The sequence below is a fragment of the Protopterus annectens genome, chromosome 14.part0 (genome assembly GCF_019279795.1).
Source record: "Protopterus annectens isolate FY-2018-M chromosome 14.part0, PAN1.0, whole genome shotgun sequence".
Taxonomy (NCBI): Eukaryota; Metazoa; Chordata; order Ceratodontiformes; family Protopteridae; genus Protopterus; species Protopterus annectens.
Genome location: NC_056748.1, coordinates 976,030,205 through 976,047,019, shown reverse-complemented (window position 1 = coordinate 976,047,019; position 16,815 = coordinate 976,030,205). Strand labels below are relative to the sequence as shown.

Sequence of the window (16,815 nt, the reverse complement as noted above, 5' to 3'; positions counted from 1 at the left end):
AAGGGGTTTTCAGGCCTACTCAGCTACTAATAAAGGCAAAACCAAAGACAAAGGCAAAGACTCCTTCAAAATCAAAGACTTCTACACAGGCTTCTTCTGAACCGGCTCCCAAGTCACAGAAGCAGTTACTCAAGATGGCGGAGGATCTGCTTACTATGATTAGGGGTTCTCATCCCCCTCCAGACAAAAGGCCAAGGCAGGATATTTCTTATGATTCCTCTGATCAGGCTTCTGTTTCCTCAGTTTCTTCTTCTGATCAGGAATATTCTTTCCCTCCTTATGAGGATTCTGATGCTGAAGAATCCATTCCTTCAGCTTCTCCCCCTGAGGATTTCTCTTTTGGGGAAACTTTGCATGAAATGAGGGAACATTTCCACTGGGAAGGACAGGAGTATTCGGAATCCAAGAAAAGGCTGAGGGAATTTCTTCTTCTTCCCCAACATAGACCCCTGGCTATCCCTCCTGTTTTGGATATTGTGGATGATGCCTTTTCGGAGGCTAACTTAACCCCTGACTCTTTTCCTCCTGCTCCTGTGAAACCTGATAGATATTACAGGGTTCCTGATTCCCATCAGTTTTTATACAAGAACCCTTCTGCTGACCCTGAAACTATTTCCCAGGGTCCTAAGGGAGCTAAGGCCGCTTCTGACAAAAATCCTACTCCTACTGAAAAGGATTCTCGATCCTTAGACAGATGGGGCAAAAAAGTGTACACTTCTGCTACTTTGTCCATTAGGGCTTTAAACTGTCAGTTTCATATGTTTAAATACCAGCAATTTCTATTGTCTGTCTTAAAAGAAAAGCTTACTTCCATTTCTGCCTGTGCAGAGGATAAGGAATTACATGATTTATTGCATGCCACTGAACAGGTTGGGAAGCATGGTTTACACTGTGGATTTGATGCCTTGGAGGCTTCTTGTAGGGCTGCGGCCTCTGGCACAGTCATTAGGAGGCATGCATGGCTGAAGGAACAAAATTTACCTGAACAGGTAAAGGCAAAATTATTGGATGCTCCTGTTCAGCCTAATGTTTTGTTTGGATCAAAAGCTGAAGAGGTGATTAAAAAGATGGAGGATATGGTGAAATCAATGCAAACAGTTAAAGATTTCTTACAAGTACAGCCTCCTAGATTTAGCAGGAATTGGCCTTCGAAAAATTGGTCCTTTCCCACTTCAGACAGGTCTCAGAGGGGTAGATATAGACGTTCCAGAGGGAGGCCTCAATCACAAGCTGCTTATAGACCAAGACAGTGGACTGCTTCCACCCCTAGGGGAGGAGAGGACAGGTCACAATCTCAAAGGAAGCAAACTCAATGACTCCCTCTGCGGGGCTACAGGAAATTCTTCCCTGGAAGCCCCTCTCGGAGGAAAACTCTCTCTTTTTTATCAAAATTGGACTCAAATAACCCAAGACAAATGGGTTTTGGATGTGGTTTTAAGAGGTTACAAATTCCATTTTCATACCTTGCCAAGGCCAAGCGGATGGCCAGACCTTCCAAAACATCAGTGGATGGAGGCCTTAAACCAGGTGGAAGCTCTTTTGGCTATGAATGCCATAGAACTGGTTCCTCTTTCAGAGAGGGGAAAAGGGTTTTATTCCAGGCTCTTTCTAGTCCCAAGGAAGCAAAACTCATGGAGACCCATTCTGGATCTGTCGGTCTTGAACACCTTTCTAGAGATTCCAAAATTCAAGATGCTTACTCTACAGCAGCTACTTCCAATGCTGTCCAAACATGCATGGATGGTAACTTTGGATTTAAAGGAGGCATATTTACACATTCCCATCAGGCAGGATCTCAGAAAATACCTCCGGTTCATAGCCAGATCGAGGCACTTTCAATTCTCTGCGCTGCCCTTTGGATTATCTACTGCGCCCAGGGTCTTCACCAAATGCCTGGCTCCAGTAGTAGCTTACTGCAGACTCAAGGGAATTCAAATTTACCCTTATCTGGACGATTGTCTAATTCAGGCAGACAGCAAGGATGTCTTACTCCAGCATCTAGAATTTGTACAGAACCTCCTCAAGTTCCTGGGATTCTCTGTAAACATAAAAAAGTCCAATTTGACACCATCACAACAGATAACTTTTCTGGGTGCTCTTCTAAACACCACAACCCAGATGGCATTTCTGACATCCGAAAAACAATTTCAGCTGGCTTCAACTTTCAAAACCTTGGCAACTTTAACTCGGCTATCTGCAAGAAAATGCCTGCATGCTTTGGGTTACATGGCCTCCTGCATCCTTCTCGTACCATATGCAAGACTACACATGAGGAAAATACAGTGGTACCTAAAAAGTGTATGGTCTCAGCATTGCCACAGTTTAGACATACTGATCTCCGTCCTTCCTTGCCTTCAAAAGGAATTTCTTTGGTGGTCCAGGGCATGTGCTCTAAACAAAGGGAAACCCTTCCATCTGCCTCCTGCCACTCAGATTCTAACCACGGACGCCTCGGATTATGCTTGGGGAGCCCATTGTCAGGGCAACTGTGTCTGCAGGGCCTTTGGACAAAGGATCAGAAGCACCTGCATATCAATTTAAAGGAAATGTTAGCCGTTCAGAAAGCTCTATTGGTCTTCAGGAATCTTTTACAACCAGGACAACTACTAATACAGACAGACAACACCACAGTTATGTGGTACATAAATAAGCAAGGGGGATCTCATTCCTACCACCTTTGCAGACTAGCCATTGATCTATGGAACACAGCTCTAGCTTGCAATCTGGATCTTCAAGCTCAGTTTCTACCAGGGAAACAAAACTTCCTGGCAGACAGTCTGAGCAGAAACCTTTCGGATCCACACGAGTGGATGCTGGACACCAAAATATTCAGGATGGTAACAGCAGTCTGGGGATGTCCTCACATAGACCTCTTTGCATCCCATCTCAATCATCAACTACAGAATTTTTGCACCAGGACTTTCCACAGAGAAGCTTGGAAAGTGGATGCCCTGTCATTCAGTTGGAGGAACCTCTCGGGATATGCCTTTCCGCCTCTTCCTCTTCTTCCACGGATCTTATTGAAGATAAAATGGGACAAGCCCAAGATGATAATCTTGCTGGCTCCAAATTGGCCTCGGCAGTTTTGGTATCCTACTCTAAAAAACCTATGTCTGGAGCCCCCTTGGGTTTTACCTCAGTCTCCGAACCTTCTGTCCCAACATCAGGGTCAGGTTCTACACTCTCATGTCAGAACTCTCAGCCTGGTGGCCTGGTTAATCCAGGGCCTTTGATTTCTTCTTTCCTACCCAAGCAGGTTATGGATGTCATTTTAGAAGCCAGACGTCCTAGCACTAGAAAATCTTATGCAGGAAAATGGAAAAGATTTTGTTCCTGGATGCAGGCTCAGGATTCTGATCCTCTTCTTCCTAACATTACCTTAATTTTACTTTACTTGACAGATCTCTTACATAAGGTTCTCTCTTTCTCTTCCATTAAGATACATGCCTCTGCTATTTCTGCTCATTATAATACAGACCCTCCCATCTTTTCCCACCAGCTCATGAGACAGTTTCTCAGAGGAGCTAAGAACTTAAGACCTCCTAGATCTCCTCCCATTCCTGCTTGGGATCTCAACTATGTTCTGGAAAAACTAACCTTGCCTCCTTTTGAGCCTGCTGCCTCTTCTGACATCATGTTTTTATCTTGGAAAACAGCAATCTTGTTAGCCCTAACCTCTGCCAGGAGAGTTTCAGAGTTACAAGCTCTTATGGCTGTGGAACCTTATATTATTTTTCATCAAGACAGGGTATCTTTGAGGACTAATCCTACCTTCATGCCTAAGGTGGTTTCCAAAGTGGCTTTAAATCCAACTATCCACTTGCCAACCTTTTTCCCCACTCCTCAAAATAAAGGGGAAAGGATCTTACATTCCTTGGATGTACACAGACAACTACGTTTTTACCTGGACAGAACCAAGGACATCAGAAAATCAGAACAATTGTTTGTTTCTTATGTTTCAAGTTCCCAAGGTAAAGCCATTTCAAAACAGACCATTTCTAAATGGATTGCTCATGGAATCAGATTTTGTTATTCACACCATGGAAAGCAAATCCCAGGGAGTATACGGACTCATTCCACCAGAGCTGCTGCCACTTCTGCGGCCTTCCTCAGGGGAGTTCCTACCAAAGACATTTTGGAAGCTGCAACTTGGAGTTCAGTGCATACTTTTTCTAAGCACTACAATCTACCTCTCTACTCTTAAGTCTAGGGCAGGCTTTGCCTCTGCAGTCTTGCAGGGCCTTTTAGCCACCCCTTCTTCTTTATGACCACCTCCCTTTCTTTCAGCTTTGGGATTCTACCCTGCAGTCACGACTGCAACAGTGAAACACGATGAACATAGTACAGTTGTGTACACCTACCATAAATGTAGATGTTCGAGTGTCTTCACTGTTGCAGTCTGGGTTTCCCTCCCTCCTGTCCCCTCTTATTTTTTAGTTTTCACCATTCTTCTGAGGTGTATTTGCAAAGGTTTTGGGACCTTTTTTATTTTGGGACTCCTGACATCTGGGGCAAGGAAAACTGGAGAAGATGGCGTCGGCTGTCAGCTTTGTACTCCTGGCGCTCTGACGTCAGGGAGCGTAGCTGAACAGCCGATGCTGGACCCAGACTTTGGGATTCTGGCCGACCGAGGGCTGCCTGCCGGTAGGGGAGAACCCTACACTCATGACTGCAACAGTGAAGACACTCGAACATCTACATTTATGGTAGGTGTACACAACTGTACTTTGTGTACACTTACCATAAATGTAGATGTTCGAGTGTATTCACTGTTGGAGTCCTGGTTGCCCTCCCTCCAGCCCCCTAATTTCTTCTGGCTATACCTCTACTTTTTTTACTATGCTTAAAAGCCTTTTTGGTGTATTTGCTTTTTGTTGGAGGTATACTTTTGTGTTTTTATGTTTATTTGCTCCCCATTAGGGGGGTACCTGACATCTGGGGCAAGAAAAACTGATGTAAAGGCGTCGGCTGCATGTTTTATACCCCTGACGACCTGACGTCATGGAAGAAGGGACAGCAACTGACGCAGGACCAAAGACTTTGTTAATCAGGCCGACTGAGGGCAACCTGCAAGCAGGTTACCCAAATGTAATGACTGCAACAGTAAATACACTCAAACATCTACATTTATGGTAAGTGTACACAACTGTACTTTTTATATTTTTGTTATGTTTGAATTTATTGCCTATATAATATCTAAGTAATGCTTGGATTTTTATAGTAGTCCAGAATATAATATCTAAGTAATGCTTGGATTTTTATAGTAGTCCAGAATGGAGAAATAAAGCAAGCACTGTGGTATATTTATGGCCATTTGTATTTTTAGTATCAGGTATATGATTAAGCACCCTTTCACTTTCTGCACTTTTTTCTTTTACTTAATTTGTAAATTACAGTTTACAAGCAAGTACAGACTGCGACTGGGATGTCACATTCATTGGATGTGATTTTATTCTAATATATCTAATATTGTTGCATAGAACTTTCATTCTGTACGGTTTTGGAGAGACATGATACTTAAATTATGAACTTTACAGAATGCCGTATATATTACAACCATCCACAGACTGCTACCTTAGTTAGGGACAAGTAATGGCGTTATCCTACACAGCTTTCTTGGTCTTCATTTTCTTACCCTCCACATGTTCTATCACCTCTTGCCTATGGCTCCCCGGTAACCCTATTACCACAGCACATTCCTATTTCTAATCCTCACCATTCTTCCATCCTGCATTCATACATTAACTAAAGATGTGCACAGTGCTATGATTAGTAGTAGTTCACAAAATAGGGGAAGTGTAACAATAATCTAACCCTTACTTTGCCAAGTAAGCTGTTCACTTAACTTCCAAATTACAGCTGTTTAAAGTCTTGCCTATTACCCTCTGTTGCTAATCCTACAACCTGCTAAGATTTCACATACTTCAAGCCATTGCTGACAAATAAAAACACTTCAGTATCCGCACTAACTAACAACTTTCTGGATATACTACTGGCAGTTTTATTTCTGGTATTAACTATCTTTAACAAACTTCTAACATGACCACCACACTACTGCCACACAGTCCACTTATCCATATGCCAGCATACCTTAAAGTCCACTCACTGCATTCACTGACAAACTGTGGCTCACAAATAGAAGTACAGGCAAAAGTGTGTACTTCAATCAGTAGTGTTAATTAGCAGCTTAGCCCTAGCCGAATGGCTTATACATTGCTACTCTTAATCCCTGTGCAGTTTACAACTCCTCCCACTTTTCCTATCCCATCACTGTAACTGCTTGGTGGAAAGGTATATTGCACTGTGACCCATACCACAATATAAATACCAGTAACTGCACAACCAAACATCTGCCTATTGAGATGTCAGCAAGCCAAAAAAATAAGACCAAAAACACGAGACGAGTGGATATCAAAAGTCACTCTTCTCCTAAAAGCTTTTTTTTGCAGGGATGGCAAGCCCCACCTCCAAACTTAAGAGTTAAATCCAACTCTGAGATTGCAATACCCTGCAGGAAAGGAAATATTCTGGAAAATGGCATCTTGGACTTAGTATGTGTAAGTCCAAGCTTTCAGCTATTCAATCTCTGCATTTCAGGACTCCCTGTAGCAGGTCCTGACATTTGATATGATGATCCAGCCAAACGTCTGACAAAAATATAGCTGCTACACATATTGTAAACATAGTTTGAAAATACCTGCAGTCAGGCGATATCCATTCCATCTCTGGCCCACATCCCTTCATTAACTTCTCAGAATTACTAATCCTTCCCATCACTGAAACCCGGCTAAATGTCAGCTGCTGGATCTCCTCAAAGATAATATGTAATTACGACTTTTATACAGCTAATTGCCCAGGTAAAAGAATAGGAGGTGGGGTGGCCATCCTAGTTCGCAAACACTCCAGTCTTAGGTACAACCTACTTCATAGTAGTAAACTCACATAAATAACTGGACAATAGTTAAGCTAGTGCTAGAGAACAATGGCAGAATTACTGTAGCCTCATCTGTATACCACCTCCTTTACCATTGCTCTGTTTCAAGATACTTACACACCCTTCTTAATATTTCTGTCAGTCATAAACTAATTATTAGAGGCAATCAAAATCTGAACTGGAAAGGGCACAACAAAAACTAAATAAATTAGTCATACTTGGCAGTATTACGTAAGTAGTACAAAAAAAAACATGCCCAAACCCTACAACTCGGGAATGCTCCCTAATTGCTATAGTGATCACCAATATAGCAGAGAAAGTACTCTCCCTAGAGGTGCTGACACCAAGCTTGAGTGACCAGAGCTCTGTTCTCTCCAGTTGGTCTCTCATAGCAAAGAAATACAAATCTCAGACAATCATTACAAGAAGGATATCGGATTCTAATCTGACACACTGAATGACTGAACTTGCCCACATTACCTGGGACCCTTTGTACAGTGGCACAAATGCAACATCAGCCCTCTCCACTTTCTACAATCTACTTAGTTCTAATCAGGACAGGTTATACCAGTTAAAAAGATATGGATCTTAGTGAAACCCAACCCATGGCTAACAAAGGCAGATAAAAGAATGAAGAAAAGCAAAGTCAGATTGCAAGTCTGACCCGGAAGATAACACCAAACTTAGCCATTATCAAACTCTTTAAGAAATCACCAATAGCAAACGTTTAGACCAAAAAGGAATAGGTGCTTCAGATGCAAACATTTAAACATGTTAAGAAAGTCTGGCAAGACATTAAACTGGCACAAATGAACTTTTCCCCAGGTAAGCTAATAATGGACACAATAAAGCTGCATACCTTAATGAACTCAAAAGCAATATATCCTACACCCCCCCCTCCAACAGACATATTATTTAACAATCTTGACCCTCTGCCTCACTGACACCACATTATTTATCCTTAATTGCTCCCCTATTCTGCTTTAAACTTCTTACTGAAGTTGCAGTTCAGATGCTACTTGGAGTGACCACAACTATAATCTGCACTTTTACATCCAACACCCTAGTTTACTACATCCGAGAAGCCCAATACTCTGTAGTCTATTGAAACGTGTTGTCTACCTAATATTGGCCACCAGCTATTTACCCCAAATTTTAAGAATATTATGATTCTTGCTCACCCCAGAACTGTTGCATCGAAAGCAGGCAATGGCTACAGCCCAACTGGAATCTCTTTCTCACTGGCTAAGTTACTAGAAAAGCTAATCAATGAACATAGTCTGGGGTATATTAAAGAAACGTTGACACTCTTTTAGACAAACTACATGGCTTTAGGCCAAACTGTAGTACACTAACAGTTCTTGCAACTTAACTACCCACATTTTGTCAGTCATGGAAAAACAAGGTGCAAATGGTGCAATCTTCTTGGATCTCCGACTTACTTTTGAAATGGTCACCAACTGCTACTAGAAAAACTTGGCAAAGCTGGATTCTGTAACAAAGTAGTTCAGTAGTTTTCTCCGTAACAGAACATTTGTAATGTATTCTCTGAATCAGGCATAATTGTCAAAGGTACAGTACATTTTCTCTTTATTTATTAACACACTACCATATGACCTACCTAACTTAAAATGAGTTCTCTACACAGATGATATTGTCTTAACTACAGCTAGTAAATCCCCAGCTGAACTCTCAAGTAAATTACAGGTGAACTGCATATATTTGGAGCTGGCTTACGAAAAAGAAACTTACTGAAATCAGTAATAAATCCTCAGTTATGCTTGTTGGAATCCATTACAAGTTGCATTCAATACCCCTTACTGACCCTTTAAACCATAAACTGGAATACACCACCAGAGGAAAATTTATGACCCACATCTGTCATTCAATATTTGCATAGAACTACAGATTGACAAGGTTATGGCTCAACTAAAAGTTCCATGAGTCTCACATGTGCTAGCTCAAGAAGCACATAACTCTATACCCAAAAATGTTCTCATACGGACTAAATTACATTTCATCTCTTTATTTCTTTCTACTTCAACAAAATGCCAACTACCTACAAGTTGCAGAAAATAAAATACTAATCTTGCTTCATGCAGCTCCCATGATGAACATCACTGCAATACTACTGAAAAAAAAATTGGGCTCCACTGGAAGGCAGAGCAACATTTAAACACAGTAACATTTAAATTGCTGCATATCAGTTACCACCGACCACTGAAACAAGTTCTGTTTGCGAAGCGCATCAAGGTCAAGGTTGTACACAGCTACAAAGACCTTCATTCACTTTAACCGTGTCTAAAAAAATACTGTTACAAAGTCGCTCCTACTCTGTGGAATATACTACCTATGGAACTTCAGTCAGTCATCGAGAGCCCAGTATTTTGAATCAGGTAAAACCACATCAGATGAACCAATATAAATGCAAGCGGTTTAACAATGCAGGTTTAACCACCCACAACATTATTTCAGTCAGGTACAAAGGTTATTGTGCCAATATTACCAGTAGTTGTATCCTGCAGTAATCATTGCATAGTTTTGTGTAATATTGCTGTCTTTTTCTTCATCTGTTAGTTAACAGCAGCTGCATTTTCTTTCAGTATTACTTTGTGATATCTTTGTATAAAGCGTCAGCATGGGCATCGACCCCCTTTTTCCAGATTGTACATGGTGTTGCAACAGTGATCATCACCTAAAACCAATGTTCAGGCTGCTGGGTGGCCATACCTTTCAACCTCGTAAAGCAAGAAATCTGAACAAAGTCTGATGTAATTGGGGGGGAAAGACCCAAAATAGGGACAGAGTTTAAATATTGATCTTAAGTGTAGAAAGTTGCTAGAATAACAGGGTTTGTGTTAATATATGTTTTCTGAAGGATATGAAGTCTAGAACTCTAATGTATATCATTATTTAGTGACTTCAGTCCTCATGTCATCCCATTGATTTGCCAAAAAAAAAACATGTTTTATGAGGAACAGACCAAAAATATGAGGCAAGAATCGGGACATTCTGCAAAAATATGGGCAGTTGAGAGGTATTTGGGTGGCCGTGTACACTACTGGATAAATGTCTTTGTAACTGTTGTGAAATGTTTATGTTTTCATTTGTTTATATTGGCTTACGATAAAAGTGTTTGTGAAATCCTTTTGTTAATAAAGGTTTATGTTCATTGTATTTTGTACTGTCTTTTTGTTGTTGCTTTCTAGCCAAGGTCATGGCTAAAAAAAGGTCTCCATAGTACTCCACCAACCCAGTCAACAAATCAAGTTAGTGATAACCATTTTGTTGTATGTAATGGATGCAAATATATAACATAATGTATAGAGGAGTTGAAACTGGAACTTACAAGCATTTGTCAGGTTTGGGTGCCTTTATCAATCTCTTTAGCATCATGATAGATGAGTATGCATCATCCCACCTAGCAGTGTATGTTGATGGAACACTTCTATTAGAATCACTCTGTTTGTATGTCCTACAACCAAGGGTAGACCTCGGGTCAATTTCACAAACTTTCTCATATATTTGCAAACTAGGGTGAAGTGGGGGTTATAATTACTAGAAATGCTAAGGTCGGTGAAAACAGGTGTGAAGTCATTAAACATGAGCTTAAAGTTAAGCTTACTAGTGTATTGTTTCAAGTCCATAAGCACCATAGCTATATTAGCTTTTCTAGAAGGAACAAAAGATAAGCCCTTAGATAGTAAATTTGCCAAAGCAGTATCAGTGGAAAAAGTTGAAAAATTATAAATATTAAAGTCACCCCATCATTGTGCACAATAATGGGGTAATAAGTGTTCATTGACTCAGAGGCCTCTTCATGGGCCAACACATTGTTCAGTACCAGTTAACTGGATTTCGGGTATGGGGATGTGAATAATTCGCCCACCCCCACTGGTTTCTTCTCGGTGATGCCTGTCCTTCTCACAACATTTGGTGTGAGCTTCCTGATGCTTTGCCAACTGTTATGTTTGGTTCCTGGTTGGTCTGCTTCATCTGTGGTTGGTAGATATGCTAAATAGCAGTTTTTTTTAGCGTGCATCAGTATACCTGTAATAGGTTATACATTGACAGCATACTAAATGTAAAATTCTCACATTTTGCAAAGCAGATTGAGATATTTGAGGATGTAACACAAGAGTACATGTGCTTATAATTTTCTGTCGTGATTAATTTTAATGTAAGAATGTAGTGTTACATAGAACATTTTGGAGTGCACTTCCACTCACCCGGTATTCTGCAGTAAGAATCAACTGTTTGCCAGCATCTCTTAGTATCTGATGTGGCTTATAAATGCTGTGATGTATTGCTTGGACTTGGTAGTTCTGTTTAGAAAGAAGCATTTGGAACTGTATGTGGGTGAATTTGTGTTTTGGGGAGGAGTCAAGTCCAAGTCCCTGCCCCCTCATGTTGGCATGATCATAATTGACACCTCCATCTTTTTCTGTTAGAGTTATGTAGCTTTGCTGACTTTATTGCTTAACAACATCTTTCTGTGTTGGAATTTTTTTGATGTTACATGTATGTTGTTATTTGTTGTTATTCACAGTTGGCATAGTTGCAGGTAGTTGACGCATTGGTGGATGAATGTCTTTACTGTGAAAATTTAATATCGCTGTTTTACCACTATGTGTTGTATTGTACAAGCCTGGAGTGCTTTTTGAGGATTTTTTCTTTTTCTCTACTATGGTACAAGTGTGAAGTTGGTATATATAATTTAGGGGGGAGCAGGGAGACTTGCCTGCCTGCAGAAAAAAAAAAGATTTTTTGTGTTTTCATAGTTTATTTGACTCAGCATTTTCAGTATTTTTCAGAAACCTGTGAGGTGAACAAGTGTTCTTCAATCGCTTATAGGTGAACCATGACCAGTTACTGCTTGCTTCATAGTTTAGTATTCATTGCATTGGTAACAGACTGACATCCTCAATGCAGGGCCATCAGGGACATCTTTGTTTGGGTTATAAAGTCCTAAAGCTGAGATCTCCAGGTCTTATGTCAAAGTTTAAATGCATTAGCAGATGGCTGTACAAGGTGATCATCTTTACATCATTAACTAACTCAACATACTTGCTATAGAATGAGGCTACCATTAGTTACTTAATCCTGTTACATGACGTGTACATTTCCATCAGCCCAAGTTCATTTTGTTGTGCTGACCTCACAACTCTCATCGAATTTCTTGTCACAGAATCTGGCAGTTTTGCTAAGCTGGGAAAATTCTGCATATTTAGCATTCTTCTTGATAAAATCTCCTTCACTGAGTTGTACTTTAAAGTATGAGATAACATGTTTTCAGAATTTTCAGTTCATGTGTGCAGGTGTTACAAGCAGGCAAGGTAAAGTTTAACAGTTAAACTCTAGGTTGTAGCTTTTGCTTTGCTCTAAGTGTTAAATATTTGAGTCCAACCTGGAAAGCATAGTGGTGCAGAGGGTGAAGTTGCAGCCTCACTTCTCTGGTTTGATTCTCAGCAGAGGTGTGCTTGCTTTATGGTGTGTAAGCCCTTCCTGTGTTTGCATACTTATCTGCCAAATACTTCGTTATATATAGGTATGCTTGACGTGCGAGTGCTTTTGTACATGCTACAGTGGACTAGTATGTCACAGCCACAATTATTCTTTCTGTTTTGGCAATTAAGTATCTGGATTATCTGCGGTGGTGGTGCTGCGGTACCGTTGTCGCCTCACAGCAAGACGTTGTCCCGTTCGATTCTCAGCTAGAGCATCTTCTTTGTGGCGATATGCGTGAATGGGCATACCTTTGTTGAAGGCTGTGCGTCAGAGCTGGCAACTCGGCACGTAAAAATCTACTGCCAATCATTAGCGGACCGGAGTTCCGCTGTGGCGACCCCTTAACCGGGAAAAAGCCGAAAGACACAACATAGGCCCCAACTTCCCATGACTCTTGAATTAGATTAAGCAGTAATCTGAGAATGAATGAATCTAGCCTTAATAAAGTAAAAAAAAAAAAAGTTTCTGCAGTTTAAAATTTGATGACACTATACATTGAGTCACCAATTAGATGTTGTATCACATTCTCAGTGACAAGTTCTTTTGTAACATAAGCATCTCTTTAAAGTCCTTCCTACATTTAATTTGACTGTAGTTGATAATTATACTACTTAGTGTGGAGAAGGAGAAAGCGTTACTTCTCTAGCTTAAAGCTCTAGATTGCATGATAAAGTTAGCTCTCACATTGGAATATATGATGAAATATTGTACTAAATGTCTTTGATGCTTCGTGTGTCTGAATAATGAAGCTGACTGAATTTTAAATAAAATAGTGCTGCATATAAGTATTCTGTATACCACCTGATTTTTTTGCGAAGTATTGTTAGATGCAGTTTCCTCACCTATTGCCCCCCCCCAAAAAAATGGAACTCTTTGACCAGTAGGTGGTGCTCCTACCCAAAATATCGATGTAGCATTGGTGCTGCTGGTTAAAACTCTGTTGTACAATTTTTACTGTTTACACTGTGTCCTTTCTTTTTAGCTTTATGATTCAGTAGTAGTAATAGCAGCAGTTTTGGTATGGTTGAGCCAAGTGTTATTCCTTTTTCCTCCTTTTGCTTTATTTACATTTTTTTCTCCATGATAATTAATTAAAGTTAACAAATCATTGTGGTGTACTGGAAAAGGAATGTAGTAAGATGCAGAGACTAAAAATGACAGAAATTGACAGATGTATAAGTGAAAACGGGTATGAAAAGCAGTAGGATGTGAACATGGGACACTGTAACTGATTGCTGAGTTAGAACTACCTGAGCTTTCACATTTATTTTTGTGTGTTTGTCCACCTTTTTAACCAGCTAATCCCACTTGACGCAAGTGCTCCTTTTCAGGGATGACCTGGGAACACTGTCACACAGTTATTTGCTCAGAGTCGCATCGTAGATAAATGAAGACTAAGAGAATCAACTACAGGAAGCAACTTGTTAACAGCTCATAGCTTTAATCCTCTTCGCTAACTGCCAGTTGGTATCTCATAGGTTGCTATTAAAGATTCTAAATTGGTTTTCTTTGTGGGTGAGGAACAGACTGCAAATATGGGCTAATAGAGTGATACATTTATCATAATTTCCCCCACAATGCAAGATTGTAGGTTGTAGGGTGTATGTAGATATTCAGTATTTTGGGGGTTAAATTAGCAAAGTACTTTCAATATTATTTTCATTCATGTCGTAGGAGGGGTGTGGAATGAGGAGTTCCATCTTCAACAGTAAAACTAAAGCTTTCTCCGACCACTAGTCCATTCCCCTTTTTCCCATAATTCTGTGCTTTGTAGTCTCTTCTCCAAACCTCTGACCTTATTGCTGTACATTGAGTTAGCATCAGGGGAAACATCCCCAGGATACATCAAGTGAAAATGTCTTTATTTTGTGAGAAACATTCAGAATTTCACTTTAAAAGTAGTTTGATTCAGTTGTTTCCATAATTAATTCTTTTTCAACTTTCAAGTCCGACTGTTCCCTTTTTTGCCTGTTTTGGACAGTTCACCTTTTTTGCCAACTTCTGCCTAGATCTCTGTTCTTTTTAAGACCACTTTTCCAATCACTTATATTTTCCTATTTCCTCCCACCTCCATAGTGCATAACTTTCACTTTTTTGTATTAAATTCTAATCATGCTAATATTCTAACCCATTGCTTTGCATCAGAGAGATAACTGGTCCATCTTTTCTTGCAGTCATCTGTGAACTGACAGTTGTCTGGCTGTCCATTTCCATTGTGATGTCTGACAACACCTGCTTAAGAGTAGTTGGGGGAAAGTATAATAACAGTTCATTCATCACGTGTTATGATGCCTATCTGTATGTCACCAGTACACTTTGAAGTGCAATTTGAAGGAAAGAGTGTCATCGCGGTTAATGACACTGCTCCCAAATGCAGTCCTCAGCATATTTGTTGAGCAAAACACTGGAGTCAGTTTCGGCATCTAAAGAAAAAGATGCCAAAAGTAGTGCCCCAGGACAGAACATTAAGGACGTCCACTGTTGACAGAGGATGGAGGGGATGGGAGTCTTCAAAATTTTGCCTGTTGTGTATGACCTTATTGCCAGTTGGAGAGAGTTGTGTAAAGGGGGACAGCTACATAATGCCATGGCTGTGTACCCCACAGAAGGTCAGGTGGACAACTCTGCATGCTTTAAGGATGGTAGCAGAAATATGGGCGTTAAATGAAAGGTTATTTTGATTTCATTTACTTTAATATCTCACCATTCATGTTTGATTGACATGTAGACTTAGTATGATATCGAGTATGGGAGTAGTGACTAGTTCAAGAGAGGTGAGAAGTACCACTTCGGAGCAGTTGCTATATGTAGTATGCAACCTGAAAAAACAGTCTTACTGGAAGAACTGGGGAGAATTCCTAGGGATAAAGACATAGCAGGACACAGTGAGAAGCAAGGTGTAAGCAGATGCAAGAGGGGAATTAACCAGAGCACTATGTTTGCACTTAATTGCTGCTATGAAGTAGGAAAGATTCTGAACCACCTTTATTTTAATATGTTGCGTTGTCATCTTGGTAGGAGAAGCAGCTGAAGAAGATTACTGCTAAACAGAAACGTCTTCAGGCATTTCTTAGTGGAAAAGATGCTGAGAAAATTGAGGCTGAGCTGCAGGATGATAGCGATGCAGGTAATGTCGTTGTTGATTTGATGCATTTGAGTATTGACTTTTAATGCATATGACTTCTGTGTTCATCTTGGATGCTCATGGTGGTCTCACCAGTCAGAATCACAGCAATGAGTAACATTGTGGCTGCAGTAAATTTTGTATATTCCTGGTGGCAATGAGATGCACATTACAAGAAGCAAAGCCAGAACTGATGTTCATTGTGTTTCACTGTTGCAGTCATTACTCTTGGGTTATCCTGCTGGCAGGCTACCATCGGTCGGCCAGAATTCCAAAGTCTAGGTCCAGCGTCGGTTGCTGTCGCCTCTTCCCTGACATCAGTGCGTCAGGGGTATAAAAGATGCAGCCGACATCATTTTCTTCAGTCTTTCTTGCCGCGCGGTGCCCGAAGCAAAAGCAGTCCGCAAGTGCCGGTTGGCCGACTCCTGAGATTTTCAAATCCGAATTTCAGAACCGAAGTCTTCATTAAAGCTAAGTACCCAGTTGGGGAAACTTTTTTCTTGCTCCAGACCGATGTCAGAAAAAGTTAACAATTGTATTTCTTTTGGGAAGCAAATACCTCATAAGGATTTTTACTCTTACTGTAGCATATACCTCATAAGGATTTTCACTCTTACTGTATTCCTTGCCTAGGCCCTGATCACAACGTTGCTAGCTGTCGGTTTTGTGCTAGATTTAACCAACGCACTATCAAGCATCGGTTAGATTTTGAATTTCATTACTTTGGCCAAAGATTTAATTATATAATGCCGTCGAACCAGCCGACAACCGGAGTTTACAAAAAATGCAAAGACAAGGAAAAGGATAGGCATCCGAGGTCCAAAACCAATGACGAAGCCTCTGCTAGGCCAGTCGCCAGTTCTCAGTGAGGCGCTTTCGCAGCCCCTGGCGCCTGCTACCTCAGAGCCACGACCACTTCAGACTCCCACGTGGGGCCGACTGGGCCTCTGGAAACTCAAAGTATTAGACACTCGGAAATCATTCCCTCAGATGGGTCCGGAGCCGCTGAGCAGGCATCGGCTTCTGAGGGTGTCTTCAGGCCTACACAACTATATATTAAGCCATCTTCAGCTTCAAAAACAAAGACTAAAGCAGCTCTAAAGACAAAGAAACAAGTACAGCATTCTTCTTCTCAGACTTCCATGCCTAAAAAACAGATGCTCAAAATGGCCGAAGACCTAATTAGTTTGATCAGGGGCTCCCATCCCCCTCCTGATAAGAGGCCTAGGCAAGAGACTGAGTATGATTC

At 40.7% G+C, this 16,815-nt stretch overlaps 1 protein-coding gene across 1 annotated transcript in view; it reads left to right on the top strand.

Annotated features, from left to right (window-relative positions):
* Positions 1–16,815, top strand: part of ERCC6 (ERCC excision repair 6, chromatin remodeling factor) — a 1,256,800-nt gene that overhangs the window by 231,839 nt on the left and 1,008,146 nt on the right. Inside the window, exon 6 of the mRNA XM_044056771.1 lies at positions 15,461–15,569. Within this exon, the coding sequence (XP_043912706.1) occupies positions 15,461–15,569 (109 nt within the window). The remainder of the gene's footprint in view (positions 1–15,460; positions 15,570–16,815) is intronic.